This window comes from Biomphalaria glabrata, chromosome 1 (assembly GCF_947242115.1).
Source record: "Biomphalaria glabrata chromosome 1, xgBioGlab47.1, whole genome shotgun sequence".
NCBI classification, from domain to species: Eukaryota; Metazoa; Mollusca; class Gastropoda; family Planorbidae; genus Biomphalaria; species Biomphalaria glabrata.
Window position 1 is genome coordinate 72,941,399 of NC_074711.1, and position 15,107 is coordinate 72,956,505.

Consider the following 15,107-nt stretch of genomic DNA (forward strand, 5'->3'; position numbering starts at 1 on the left):
ACGGATAATTCATTAGTTAGCTTTACTTTTCTTTACTTATGTTACCAGGAGACCCGGGCAGACGTCCATGGTTAATTTAAAAATAAAGACTTAGAAGAACTCATTTAATGTATGTGAAATAAAAGGTCTGTATGAACACAAGAGTGAACTGACTTGTATCAGTTGTAGGTCTAGATGGACAATATTTTGGTAAACAACTCTATATAGAATTCAATACAATTAGGAGCTGATTTAATTTGTATATTTCAGAGATGTTAATAAGCATAATAACTTGATTCTGAAACACAAAGACAGGATACACGCTGCTGGAGTAATAGAACCGCTGTGAAAAGAAAGGCAGCTCTATCTAGGATTGTATAATGCGGATCACGCAATTGGCTTCATCAAACTGCTTATCACGTTACTAGAGGGCCTGGAACTTATTGACTTTATTCGTTTATTAGGATAGCTAACATTATAACTTTGTACGTGTTCAAACTGTATCACCCTGTGTAGGCCCTATGGCATGACATTGTATTTCAAATAATATATTTTCTGTTTGAAATGTTTAGTTTGTGGGGGAAAATGTAGTGGTGCAAAGAGGGGGAGGTGTGTGTTTTCTTTATAGTACAAATCAAGATATATAGTCTAGTAGTCTATTAGTCGATAGTCTCCACAAAGCCACATTAAGGAGCGAGAAATGACCAATGGGCAAGGCTCACTGAATTGATGATGTTTAAAAGAAAGTTAGTAGTCGAACAAGTTCAAAAACTTAAGACTCAAGTCAACAAACTCATGACTATTTTAGATTATAAAACATCTGACCTTTTAATATATTATTTCAATATTACTTTATTTATAAGATACCGGCATCTGACATTTTGATAAACTATTGCAGGTTTTTTTTGGTTACAATAAGTATAATTTTAAAATCTAATAATTTGATTTTTATTGATACAAATAACATAAAATAATATTTACAAAAGCATTACTTTGTTGCTTTTTTAGTCTAATAAATAAACTTCAATGTAAACATAGTGTAAGCACATTGTGACATGAAGTAAAATAATGAAGTTATATCAAAGCAATCTTTTACAGGTAGAACACATACACTAATCAAATATATATATCTAGTTTTACCAAACAACAATAAAATAATTTATAAGTTAATTATCATAATTTAGTCACACTCAAAACAAAAGTACAGTACTCAGCTAATATTTTTACCCCAATAGCTATATATTTTACCTATAAAAAAATTACCAATGAAAGCATTTATCGGTTTAGCAATTTAATGATAAATACAGCATATGTACGTTGTCAACATAACTTATATAACAAATATTGTAATAAAGACACAAGGAAATAGTTGATCACGCTAAAAATATTGTAAAAAACAAATTAAATGAGACTTGGTGTATAATGACTTGAATGAAAGTATTATGTAAGCTTCAACACCAGATAACATATCAACATTCAACAGTTATGAAACAGACTAAAAGCAATTTGATGTATCTTTTCTTATAATTTACTCAAAAGTTACCTATTTGAATACTGTATTTTTATATGTAATATTATCAGTCCTCGCCTAGTGCAATGCTATATATTGTCAAACCAAATAATAGTGTCATTGTGAAGTGCCATGCGTTTTTCAGTAGGTTAATGAAGTCAAATTACACTGTGGTGCTACAATTTATAATAAAAAAAAAAAAAGTGATGAGCATTTAGAATGATCCTATATATCTTTACAGATATCCTTATTTGAGAAGAAATCTATTTTTTTACTTATAATTTAAATTAGTACATTATGTGGCTAAAATATTGTTTATTACATCAAAGGCCAGACAAATAATGAACATAATCTGGTGTTGTTAACTAATTAATACTCATTATAATTGTGAGTGGTACATTATTAGACAGCTCTAAATAATGCATGCTTCTAATTCTAATGGCCATAAGGATTAACAGACTTAGACACAGCTCACATTTATTCAATGCTGCATCTGAAACATAGTTACACTTTTGAAGAAAATTGCCCATAGATATGAAAGTAAAGTGATCAAGGGTGATAACATCTAGAATCATTTAGTTCTATAGTCCACAACATCAATACATCAACATTGTTATAAATAAAACAAGGTTACAAAAGACAGTTTGTGTGGAAACACAAACTCAAAATCGGCCCCCGAAGTAAAATGTTTTACATAATTCGGATAATCCTTCAGAGTTGAAGATAGTTTACTTCCTAGTCCAAACCTCCCGCAGGACGACGGGGGATGGGAGCAGGCAGGGTTTGAACCTTCGATCGTTGATAAATCAAACGACAGTCCAGCGCGCAAACCGCACGACCAGTGGTCCACCCAGGTAGGCTTCAATATTTTCAGAAAGAAAATCCGAATAAAATTATATCAAAGACAAATGAGAGATAAGAATGGAGAAAGAAGGTTAACAGATCTTGTGTAGTGCCCCAACCGTCCCGCAGATCAAAGGATACGTGAAAGTGAATGTAAAGTTAGATGTGAACCTGGCCTAACTAGTTTGTGGTCTTTAGGGCAGATGATGTAAAGTTCATCTGTTTTTGTGGCCTACAGTTAACGAGGGTGTCATGTAGCCAGCACAACGACCAACCGCCTTTGCTTTTCCCTAACTAATGTCAGGTACCCATTAGAGCTGGGTAGACTCAGAAGTTGAAAATCCCAGTCTTCACCAGGATTCGAACCCGGGACCCTCGGTTCGAACTAAATAAGTTAATTGTTTTGAAAAGGCTCAATCTCATATTCGAATCCTCAAAAAAAAAAAAAAAAAAAAAAAAAAAAAAAAAAAAAAAATCCGCTATATAGAAAAAATGTTCACGAAAATGATGTTTATAAGATTACTATTCGTCTTAAATTAGGTCTAACATATAATGCATACTAATTAGCTTTTTCTTATAAAAAACTGCTTGCATAATTAATTTTAAAAATTAGAATTTTCGCTTTCAGGAAAAAAAAAAGTAGCCGTTGCATCAGAACTTTGAATGGTCTAAAATATTGTGAAGTCGGATTTTCAATATCTCTTCTAGTTTACGAGATCTAAACGGGACGGACGGACAAACATTTCGCACAAAACTAATAGCGTCTTTTCCCCTTTCGGGGGCCGCTAAAAACAACAACATAAAACTTACAAAAACGCTTTTAAAAATGCATGCAGGACTCTTGCTTTTGTTTTTCAATAATTACAGTAAAAGCTATTACAAAATAAACAAGAACTAAAATATCATAAAGAAAGTAGCAGCTACAAAAATGTAGTGACAATCTTCTAGTATAACTAACAACAACAAAGAACTTAGTGTAACTACCATTACTAAAACCTCTGTGTAAGATTACAAAATAAAACTAAGTCAAAAAGAAAGATTTAAATACATAAAGCATCAATTTTAAGTCACAAACAGGTGATACCGGACCAATAGGTATATTGAGCAGCTATTTATGGACGGTGATGAAGGCAGTTAGAAATCAATAAGATTACATGGCAAAACATGCTGGTACATTATTTTTGAGTCATGTGGAATGTCTGGGGTTAAATTTTTTTAAAATTTTGGCTGTGTGGAAAAAAAAAAGTCTTGAATATTAATTTGTTTGTAAACAAAAAGTTCAAATAACTATTGGAGTACTGATTTATTAACTGTTCGATAAGCTTAAAAATTATGCAAATAAAAGATGCGTACATCATCAAGGGTATTTATTTATATAGTTAAGCTATTGATATCTCCTGTATAACACATAATAATGTATTGAGGCATAAAGTACAAGATCAGTGCATGAGTCCAAAGTATGCAAGTACAATTACCAAAACCATTCACTGACAACTAATTTTGAGCCATGTCTTGTTTATAAGAATAGTAACCACAAACAAAACAATTTGAAGTATGATTATAATTACTTCTATAAATGAGAGAACTAATTTACTACATGTTTATAATTTATTAATTGTAACTGCATGTGTATGCCTGCCTGCCTGGAGTTATTAAAAACTTTGATTTTCAAATAACTAATCTAATAAAATAATGTCAATTTTAATACTTTTTATATTGATTCTCCCTTAAAATCATCACACACCTAGTAAAATTAGTGAAGCCATAAATACAGTGTAGAATGTTTTAGTACAGAGTTCTAAAAGAATTATTTAAAAAATAAATACTTTTATATCTGGAGTTTTGGCATTATATTGCTATACATCAATACAGGTAACCATGACTATTTTTAAGAACAAAGAATGTAGAAATAAATAACAGTCACATCACATTACAATTTATATTTTTGAAATTATAGATAATATCTTATTATTTTCTAAACAAAGATTTAAGAAATCCCTTTCTTTTTAAATTTCTAAGAATCATATAAGAATCACATTAGCATTTATTAACCAAAAATAAAAAATTCATATTCCCACATTTGGGATGAAAATTCATCCTTCATACACTGGGACAGTCCAGTTTCTTGAAGTCTTGAGTCAACAAATTCCAACACCTTTAGAGCATCCTCATTGCAGATGTGCGCAAGTAAGTTTTGCTGCTTACCTGACAGAAGTGGACTAAGAACTTCCAGGAACTGGCATTGAGTTACAAGATGAGGATTATGTATCAAAAAGTTGGGTAAAAAATTATTCTTGTAAGCTGAGCGTAAGAAATGCACTGCATCAGATAGTCTATCTGGCAGGCTAGACAATGTCCAGGAAGAAGGATTACTTTCCTGAAGCAGGAAGTGGATGATAGTGCTTAGCACTAAAGAATCTACTTCACCTTTATTTAAAAGTTTATTTTTATGTGTGTAGGAAAATAGGGCTTTGAGAATCATCACACATTCTCTATGGTATCCTTCCACCCCAGACAAATGAAGCCTTTCATCAAAATATTCGACAACACTCATCTTCAACTTTTCTGTACACAGAGACCAAAGCAAATCTTCATTGCTGGCACCTCTAAACACTCGACTCAAAGTAGTTTTTGGCAGAGTTTTGGTCAACTTGTCTGGTTGATTAGAATCTTTCCATGGAGGAACGGCATAAATTGTTGAAAAAAGTGAAAACTCTGGTAGAGATATTTTCAAAGCAGGAATTATATTTACATTAATATTTTCCACACCTAGACCTAAACTACTTAGAAGTCTAGTGTCAATCTTCAGAGTAAACCTTTTATCAGAAGATAAATAAAAGCTGAAAGGGAGGCTATCCAACTTATTTTTAAAGTTTCTGTTCAGCTTTTGAACAGATCTTGTCAGCAACATCTCTGCAGTATCCTTAAAGCCTTCTGGCACAAGGTACATCCCAAACTGATTTTCAATGAAAGCCCTTTTAATAAAAGTGCTACCTTTGGGAATGGTATCACAGTCATTGAAACTGAGTGCTACATACCCAGGAGGAATATCATGAGAAACATTGCTATGTAAAATTGTAATTTCACTACAGTGGGAAATGTCAAGCACCATAAGCAGATCAAACCTGTTAGCTGATCCAATGATGGTTCCATCAGCAGCACTACCAATGCTTTCAAATGTTGTAAATGACAGAAAATCCTCAGAGTCTTCTGTATCAGACTTTAGCACATTTTCTAGCAGATAGAAGCAGTAGTTGACAACCATTGTAGCTATGGTCCATTGTTGGGGTTTGATTACACAGTTTTGTTGAAGGAACTGAAGAAGTATACAAAGGTTTCTGTTCACACTGGACAATTGTGTGTAGTCAAAACCATCCATACGAAAGCAGGGATAACTCCAACTTAAGCGCTGCTGCTGTTTTTCAAATTTAATCCAACTCAGCACAGCTAAATCGTCTACTTTCTTAATAATAATGTTTGGAAGTGACTTTGGACTCTGTTGATTCTGTGGAAATTTTCTTGAGAGACGAGGAGTTGCCATTGAATTTAATGATGAAGAAGATTGAGGAGACGGCAAACTAGTTCTAGAGCCAGTGCCATTCACAGGAGATATTTCTACCGATAAATAGAAATCTAGTTCCTTCAAAAATCGCCACAGAGTTTCATCAAGTATTTGATCAACAGGTTTTGAAGGATAAAGAAAAACCTTATCCATCTTTGATAAATGTAATGTTAGAACACGCTTTATATCACTTGGTCTTTTTTTGGTTTCAGTGTTAAAATCATCAGAACTAATTTCAAAATCAACTACAGCTTTCTTTACAAAAGTGGAATCAGTTTTATCATCCTTGCTCTGAGTTATACTTTCTTGACATTTTTTGAGAATTATATAAAAAAGCAGAGTAGCTGCTATGATGCCCAACACTGACAACCAAAGAATTAAGAAAATGGAAACATTATGGCCTTCACTGTAGTGAAAGATGGATGTACAGCCATTGTCTTGTGGTTCCACAACATCAGTTTTGGTTGCCACTAGGGGTGTAGCTGTCAAATAATTGACAATTTGACTTAAGAAACTATCAGCATTTTGAGAATTTTTTTCTGTACTTTCTTCTTCATCATTATTATCTTTGTGAATACTCTCTATTGTTGGTTTTATGTCTTTGTCACAAGCCAATACTGATATTGTGATGTTATAGAGCTTGGAGTCATATAATTTCCATTCAAAGCCCAATTGTTTCATCAGAAGATGAAGCCACTCCATGCTTGCTAAAGTGGATATCTGAAGAAAAGGTAAAAGATATTGTTAGCAAATGAATTACAACACATTAAGATGAAAAAAAAAAGTTAACTTACAAAAACAAAAAGTGCGCAATAAAAACAGTTATGTCAGAAAATTAGTTATATTAAAATGTATATATATGTGTGTATATATTTGTTTTCTATAATTTCTACAAACTAATAATATAATGATTAGCTTTGGTGTTTTGTTGTAAAAGCCTATTATGAGACAAGCAAATCTAAATTATTCACATCAAGATCATTATTAGAATAAAGTAGAAAAAAAAAGAAAAAAAAAAACACTTTTTTTTTTTAAACATAGCTTATAGAAAATGTAATTGTATCAATTAGTTTGGATCAGTCATGCAATTAAATTTGTAATAGATCTAGACTAACAATAATAAATCTGTGCGATTAGAAATATTTTTACCCATTGTTTTTGTTTAGCGCAATTTAAACTTTATCAATGCGGTATGATCCTGTCACTTGTACGGACCAATTAGGAAAAGGAGGGGGGAGAGAAAGAAGGGGGTATCTGGGCAAATGTTACTGTGATCGCTTTTTATCAAAATAAAAGATGTATGACTTGAATTTGAACCAGAGGGCTCAAGCCTCCTAAAGCCATTACACTAACCACTGTGCTTATATGGTTTTATGGATATCTACTGTTAGATTCAGACTATTAAGCTATGACCTAATGATTTACACAAATTAAAAAGGGGACTAATTCAACATACCACCACATCAGTCAAGTACAATTTCTTTCCCTTGTTCAATACCAAACAAAATAATTAATTTCCAATTTTTTTTTTTTTTATCGATTCTTGTTTTGTCAGGTACAAAAATAAAAGTGTGAAATTTCAACTTGATCCGAGATTAGTTGTGGGAGAAATAGTATGTACAAACTTTTTACCAGACAGACAGATTAAGTTGATAAGCTTTGTAATTAAATGCTAAACAATCCAAAACAATCCGATTTACTAATTTGACTAAAGAATAAATCTTTATCTTACTTGCATAGCTGTTTAAAAATTAGCAATATCCTGCCTTAAGGTTGAAGATACCAAGATTTCTAGGACAAGGATGTCAAACTGATAATCACATAACAAACTAAGGCTAGATATAAAAATCATACAAAATAAAAATGAAATAGTAAAAATCCATAAAATGCACCTTTTTCACTTCAACTTAAATTAAAATTGTATTATTTATAAATACAATTATGTATAGGTTATATTGATATCTGGAGGCACAGTGGCTGAGTGGTAAAGTGCATGGGATCTTTTAGGGTTAGGATCTTTAGGGCACCTCTGAGTCCATGCAGCTCTAATGGGTACCTGACATAAGTTGGGAAAAAGTAAAGGCAGTTGGTTGTTGTGCTGGTCACATGATACTCTTGTCAACCTTGGGCTACAGAACAGATGACCTTTACATCATCTGCCCAATAGATCGCAAGGTCAGAAAGGGGAACTTTATTTTTTTAATTATATCCATATCCACATATATTTAAGAATAAGTTCCAAAGACCATAAAGATAATTGTATATATATATATATGTTCTTTGTGTAGAATAGTCCAAAGTTACTGTTATGCTGAATCCTTCATACAAGCCAGTGAGTTTGAAAGATTTAAGACCATTATCTTGTTTAGTATTAAATTAAAACTTGGAAGAACGAAATAAAGAAATCAAAATCTTATATATAGTAGAATGACGGGCTTAAAAAAAACTTTTGTGGATCAGTGGCAAGGAAGGGGTCTCTGGGAAAAGGTTTCCATGCAGCATGCTGCCTTTAGAAGCTCAGCAAACATAACTCTGCTTGAGTTGGCATTCAAACTTTCTATAGACCAAAAGTTATTGAGTTAATTCTACATCATAAATAGATGATTTTAAAAGAGATCAAGATTCTACTTACTATACTACTAATAGATCTAGATCTAGAGTCAGACTAGTTTTCTACACTGTCTACAGATTGGTCTTGGTCAGAGTCTTACACTATATACTAGAGTATTTATCTAGATCAAGAGTAGATGTCAAGTGCTATTAAATTTAAAATATAGATAATTACTCTAATTATAACAGTGAGATCTATCTAGATTAGATATACATCTAGACCTAGATCTACTATCTAGATTCAAGATTAGATACTAAGATATCTTATCTTGATCTATATAACTAGACTCTATATTATGTATCTAGTCTAGAATAGATCTAGACCTAGATCTAGTTTAAGTTTAGTTATGTTTTAACTTTTAACAAATGACAATAACGACAATCACCCCAATGTTGGTCAATATTATAAGTTATAATAATATTCAATAATGTTCATAACGTTGTTATAGATCTAAATATATAGTATTTATAAATATAATCTAGATTATCTAGAATTAATCTTATAAAATCTTATCTTATATAATACAGACGTTACTTCAAAAAAGAAGATGATTACGTCCTACGTGTCATGCATTTAGTCATGCATATTAACCAATGACCTAAATTCTGCCAAGTCACTGGTTTTCCTGGCTAGCTCAAGACAACCCATTCCATGCTCTAATAGCGCTAGGGAAGAAAGAGCATTTGTACAAATTTGTCCTAGCATATGGAACGAGGAATGTGCCTTTATCTTTGTGTCTTTCTGATTATTTTTTTAAATTTGGTTTTTGTATTTGAAGATTATGGTTCAGTGTTTTATGTATAATTGTAACTTTACTTTTAAGTCTTCTATGTTAAAGGCTTTCTAAATTTAGTGATTTTACTAAAGGTGTTACTCTAGTCAAATGTGAATATTCGTTTGTTATGAATCTCATCTTATTTTGTGTCTGTTCCATTTTCTTAATGTTTTCTTGAGTTGAGGGGTCCCAAACAGAGGATGCATATTCTGTTATTGGCCTAACCAAGGTTAAATAACATTTTAGTTTTATGTTCTTATTTGACTTATAAAATTTCTTTTAATAAACTTAGGCTAATGCTTTGTTTGATTTTTTGATAGTTTCATCAATATGGGGATTCCATGACAGTTTTTCATTTATTATAACACCTAGATATAGATCTAGGTATTTTGCGTTTTTAGTCTGTGTTACTGGTTATTTACCATGATTCATGAATAAGATTTTTTAAAGTGAAATTAACTTAAATTGTTTAATTTGTTTTAATTTTTTTGTTACTCAAGTCTCAATTAATAAATGAATTATTTTATTAGTAAGTTAATAAAGTGACATTTTCTGGGTGGAAAGACATGCTCCAATTCGATTCCCATTTCTGTAATATTATTATGAATAGGTCTAGAGTAGAGTCACTATTGCGGAGCAGGCATGTTTGCAGAACAGCTCGTCGAAATTAGTTAAAATCTACTTTATTGCACATGGTCCATTTCTCTACATTTCCAATACAAGGGTTTTCCTTCTACAGCAGAAAATTAATTTTGACTCCAGGTTAAAGTTGAAAGGTGTGGAATCGTCCATTATTTTTCACGTACAAGGAGAACCGCAAAGGTCAGGGCTTAAGGCTTTTTAAAAATGATAATGACAATTCACCTGCATGATACACCAAATTTTCGGTTTATAAATGGATGTGGAAAAACTTCATTTCATAGCTATCTACCAGGAATTCAATTTAAAAAAAATTGGGAGATGTTTACCCAGTTTTTACCTTTTTAAAGATAGTCACAATTGTGGAACACTATACATGTTATTTATTTGACCTGCGCATTTAGATCTACATAGTGATTTAGATTATTGGAGTTTAAATATGAGTTTATGAGTATTATAAATTTAAAAACATTTAGAGAATAATATTACTGATTATTACATTATTTACATATAAATAGAATTTATGATTAACAGATGTCCAGCAAAAAGAAACAAATCATAATATCAAATAATCTCATAGATTAGATCTAGTATAGTGACAGTATTATGGTCATAGGCTCTAAAAGTCTAAGTTAAGTTAATTAAGTAATAGACTTAAATAGATCTAAGTAAAAATTTAGTAAGTGTAAGTTATAGATCTAACATTCTAACAGAGCGACAGTCTAACCGCTAACCATTACGCCGGAGCAAACAAATTTAAAACTAAAAGTAGCAGCAAACTGTTCCGCAATAGTGACTCTACTATACTAGATAAGTAGGTTAATCCGGCCTATAAGTTATATTATATTATTATAATATAAATAGAGTCTAGATCTAATAATTAATAATATAAATATTATACATCAAAATCACCAGCCAATATTTATTTTTGTAACTTTCGTTTTCCTAGAATCTTTTGATTAAAAAGATCTGATTTGTCTTTGCTGCCAACTAAAAACGCATTCATGTGTTAACGGTAAACTACGAAATCCCACATTTTTTTTTTATCTTTTAAATCACATTTACAGACGTTCCTTCTTAAAAGAAGATAGTACGTCATACGCACTGTCGGATCCAAGAAAGGAGGAAAGGTCGCCCCCCACTCGCCCGACCACCCCCGAGGGGGGAGGCGGACGAATTCTAGTAAAGAAATCACACAATTTGTATACGAATTTATTAGTTATGTTTATAATATATACGCGGCAATGTTTATAATATATACTCATTATGGCATCAATCCCGCCCCCCCCCACACCATACATTTTTTTTGCGCCTTCAGAGCTCCCCCAGACTCCTAGCTGTTAAGAGAAAGGTCATATATATATTATAATTATATTAACATATTATTAAGCCTTAATCTAAATATGTGGAGTATCTTATCTTTTGAAGGAACAAATCGGTTCTATTTGCAATGTAGCAATGGCCTGTAAATTCATATTAGAATATTTTTAAGTAAAACACTATTCAAAAGGTCTTTTTTAATAGGAGGAATAATGAGCTGTAGGCGTCAGGAGAATGCGTTTCTGCAGTGAAGAGAAACGCTTTTGGCGTCGGGGCTTAGTTCCGAACCTCAACATAGCTGCGTTTGTTTTTCGCCGAAGGGTGAGAAACACTCGTTTTTTATTTATAATTTATATATATATATATTTGTACGCACTTTTATGCATAGGGTTAGGGCACTGGCGGATCCAGAACTTTGGAGTGGGGGGGGCGATTTTTTTCTAAACCCTAACCCTAACGCCCAGTAAACCCTAACCCTATGCATATATTCGATATATGAGAATAAAATAATCTTCGGCGAAAAAAAAAACAGTCATGTTGAGGCCTTTCTCTTGCAAGCTTGGGGGAGAGCGCTGTAAGCTTCCTCAGTGGGGTTCGAGGCGAAGCCCCAACACCCAAAAGCGTTTTCTTGCATTTTTCACTGCAGAAACGCATTCTCCTGACAACTACAGCTCATTATTTATTAGTGGGATTCGGGACGAAACCCCTATGCCAAAAGCGTTTTCCTGCATTTTTTTACTGCAGAAACGCATTCTCCTGACATGTACAGCTCATAATTTATTAGTGGGGTTAGGGGCGGAGCCCCGACGCCAAAAGCGTTTTCTTGCATTCTTCACTGCATAAACGCAATCTCCAGACATCTACAGCTTATTATTCATCAGTGAGGTTCGGGGCGAAGACTCAACGCTAAAAGCGTTTTCTGGCATTCTTCACTGCAGTAAAACATTCTCCTGACCTACAGCTTATTATTCATTCTATTATAAAAAACCTTTTGAATAATGTGGAAAAATATTCTAATATGAATTTATAGTCCCTTAATACATTGCAAATACAACCGATTTGTTCTTTGAAAAGATACGATACCCCACATATTTAGATTAAGGCTTTGAGGATCGCCGCCGAAAAAAAAATTCGATTAATAATATTCAATATAATTCAAGCATAAATTGTGAGTTATAGTCCTAAATTTATTTAACTAGAAAAATATGAGATAGAGTAAAGGTTGGAAAAAGTCGACTAGGAAAAGATTATCTGACTTTTGAACTCATCTCAACCCCTACCGCCCCCCCCCCCCTGGATCCGCCAGTGGTAAGGGTCTCCATAGTTCTAGATCCGCTAGTGGTCCTAAGTCACTATAGTCGTGCATTTAATTAGAGATATAAACTCAGCTAGATAATTGGATTTCCTGGCTTACATCCCTATATTGATGAAACTATACAAAAAAAAAAATCAAACATAGCATTAGGGTTTATTAAAATAAATTTCTATAAATCAAATAAAAACATAAAACTAAAATGTTATTTAACCTTGGTTAGGCCAATAATAGAATATGCATCCTCAAGAAAACAATAACAAACTGAAACAGACAGAGCACTGAGATTCATAACAAACGAATATTCACATTTGACTAATAATAATAATAATAATAATAATAATAATAATAATCTTTATTATCCGTAAGGAAATTTGTCTTACAATTTGTGCATTACACCAAACAAAAAACATTATAACTATAAGAAACCAAAGTGTACATTCACACCAGACTCACTCATAATTTACATGTGACAAAGTTTATACCAGATTGTTCTTATTTAATGATTTGATTGCCAGGGGAACAAAAGAGTGTTTGTGTCTGTTTGTCTTTGCTATCGGTGTCTTGTATCTCTTTTGTGATGGTAAAATCGCAAAATCCTGACATTAGAGTAACACCTTTAGTAAAATCACTAAATTTAGAAAGCCTTCAGGATATAGAAGACTTAAAAGTAAAGTAGCAATTATACATAAAACACATAATCTTCAAATACAAAAACAAAATTTAAAAAAATACTCAGAAAGACACAAAGATAAAGGCACATTCCTCATTCCATATGCTAGGACAAATTTGTACAAAAGCTCCTTCTTCCCTAGTGCTATTATAGTATGGAATGGGCTGCCTGAGCTAGCCAGGAAAACCAGTGACTTAGCAGAATTTAGGTCATTGGTTGATATGCATGACTAAATGCATGACGCGTATGACGTAATCATCTTCTTTTTTTGAAGTAACGTCAGTATTATATAAAATAAGATAAACACCAGGGAAGAAGATCTAGTGCGAATTTGTCTATCACAGGAGTGAACAACCTTTTTCTATGGAGGGCAGCATTAAAAAAAAAAATTGGGAAACATAGGCCGCATACACATATATAGGCCTATTTACATATATATTTACAACTTAGAAAAATAGTAGGCCTATAACTAACTGTGTATAATGGCTTTTATTTCACATTTATACTGTATAATACATTTACTTCTCTTTTTTTACACTACCAATTGAGGAATTACAACAAGAGTTAGCTATTTCGAAACAAATTTTACGAATATTTATTTACATTTTTTTGTTGTCTAGTTACATCACGGTATTTAAAGACAAAAGCAAGTTGAACTTAATGTGAAGCACTTAGCTGTTTACACTCGTGCATATTATTTTCAGAAATGTGGAATTAACTTTAAAGTTTTTAACCTTGTGGCTTCTGTCAAATTATAGTCAATCAGCAGTCATCTGTTCTTACACTTTTTTTTTTTTTTCAAACAACAAATATGCTTGTTCACAGATGTATGTGAACCCAAATAATGTGAAAATTTAGCATCAAAGTTTCTGGCACCAAAGCGTCTGGCAGCCAAAAAACTCCCATGAAAGAACTGACTAAAGCCTCTCTTTCAGGTCATAATTTGCTTTGAGGTATGTCCTATGGAGCTGAATCACCTTCAGTGAGCTGAGGGCATTGAAAACTGGTCCCAAGCTCTTGACGTCTTAAAATTCGCTTTCAAATTAAACAATCAATGAATCCAAATAAGTGTAGTACTTTTTTACCATTTCACTAGAAATAATTTCACTCACCAGCAAAAGAAAATGACAAAACCTGTTTTCACTTGTTTGCCTGGAGAAATGGCAAAGCTTTGTTTCAAAAGATTTAACATGCACATACATTTCATGTGCAAAGAGCCCATTGCAGTACTTCCGATAAAAAACATGAATTCTGTCTTACATTCTTCATTAGAAATATTACTAACAAACTCACAATGTCCTTCAAGGCACATGACAATTTCTTCCTTTAGATCCCATATTCTTCTCAATACCTTCCCCTTGCTAAGCCATCGGATATTGCTTTGTTACTGAACATTGGAATATTTTGTTTCCAAATTTTCAAGTACTTCTCGTAACTGCCTGTTGTTAAGACCCCTAGCCTTGATAAGTTTGATCAGTGAGATTATGAATCAATAATATGTTGTTATTCAATGCAGCTTTGCGCAAACTTTCTTTAATAGGGTTTATGGTTGGGATATTGTTCTTTAATTTATTTAAAAAAAAAAATGTTTGTTTTTTTCAGTCAACAGCATTTATAGCATTGAATTAATACTCGCCTGAGTCTTTGACTGAATGTTTCGAAATATTACCAATAAGAATAATCTTATTTAACTTTAAACTTTTTAGAATGACATGTAGATACAATGATTCTTTAGCCTCTTCAAGATGATAGATAAGAATTAGAAATTTCAATAATGTATATAGATATTTAGAATTTATATATATATATATATATATATATATATATTTGAATTTTTCATATGGCCACACCTGATTTCTGTAGGGGCCGCCGCCAGCTTAAAA

At 32.2% G+C, this 15,107-nt stretch overlaps 1 protein-coding gene across 5 annotated transcripts; it reads right to left on the reverse strand.

Moving 5' to 3' along the window:
• Positions 1-3,567: 3,567 nt before the first annotated feature.
• LOC106078500 (uncharacterized) lies at positions 3,568-10,904 on the reverse strand. Of its 5 annotated transcripts, XM_056013206.1 has the most exons (4): positions 10,821-10,866; positions 8,527-8,626; positions 7,627-7,729; positions 3,568-6,614 (listed from the first exon to the last, which is right to left on the reverse strand). In XM_056013206.1, the coding sequence occupies exons 3-4, from the start codon at positions 7,630-7,632 to the stop codon at positions 4,380-4,382; spliced, it is 2,241 nt and encodes a 746-aa protein (XP_055869181.1). In that variant the 5' UTR covers positions 7,633-7,729; positions 8,527-8,626; positions 10,821-10,866; the 3' UTR covers positions 3,568-4,379. The 5 variants fall into 5 exon arrangements, with proteins under 5 accessions (XP_055869181.1, XP_055869175.1, XP_055869193.1 ...); XM_056013200.1 differs by lacking the exon at positions 8,527-8,626 and having other exon boundaries at positions 10,821-10,904; XM_056013218.1 differs by lacking the exon at positions 7,627-7,729 and having other exon boundaries at positions 10,821-10,861.
• Positions 10,905-15,107: the final 4,203 nt, after the last annotated feature.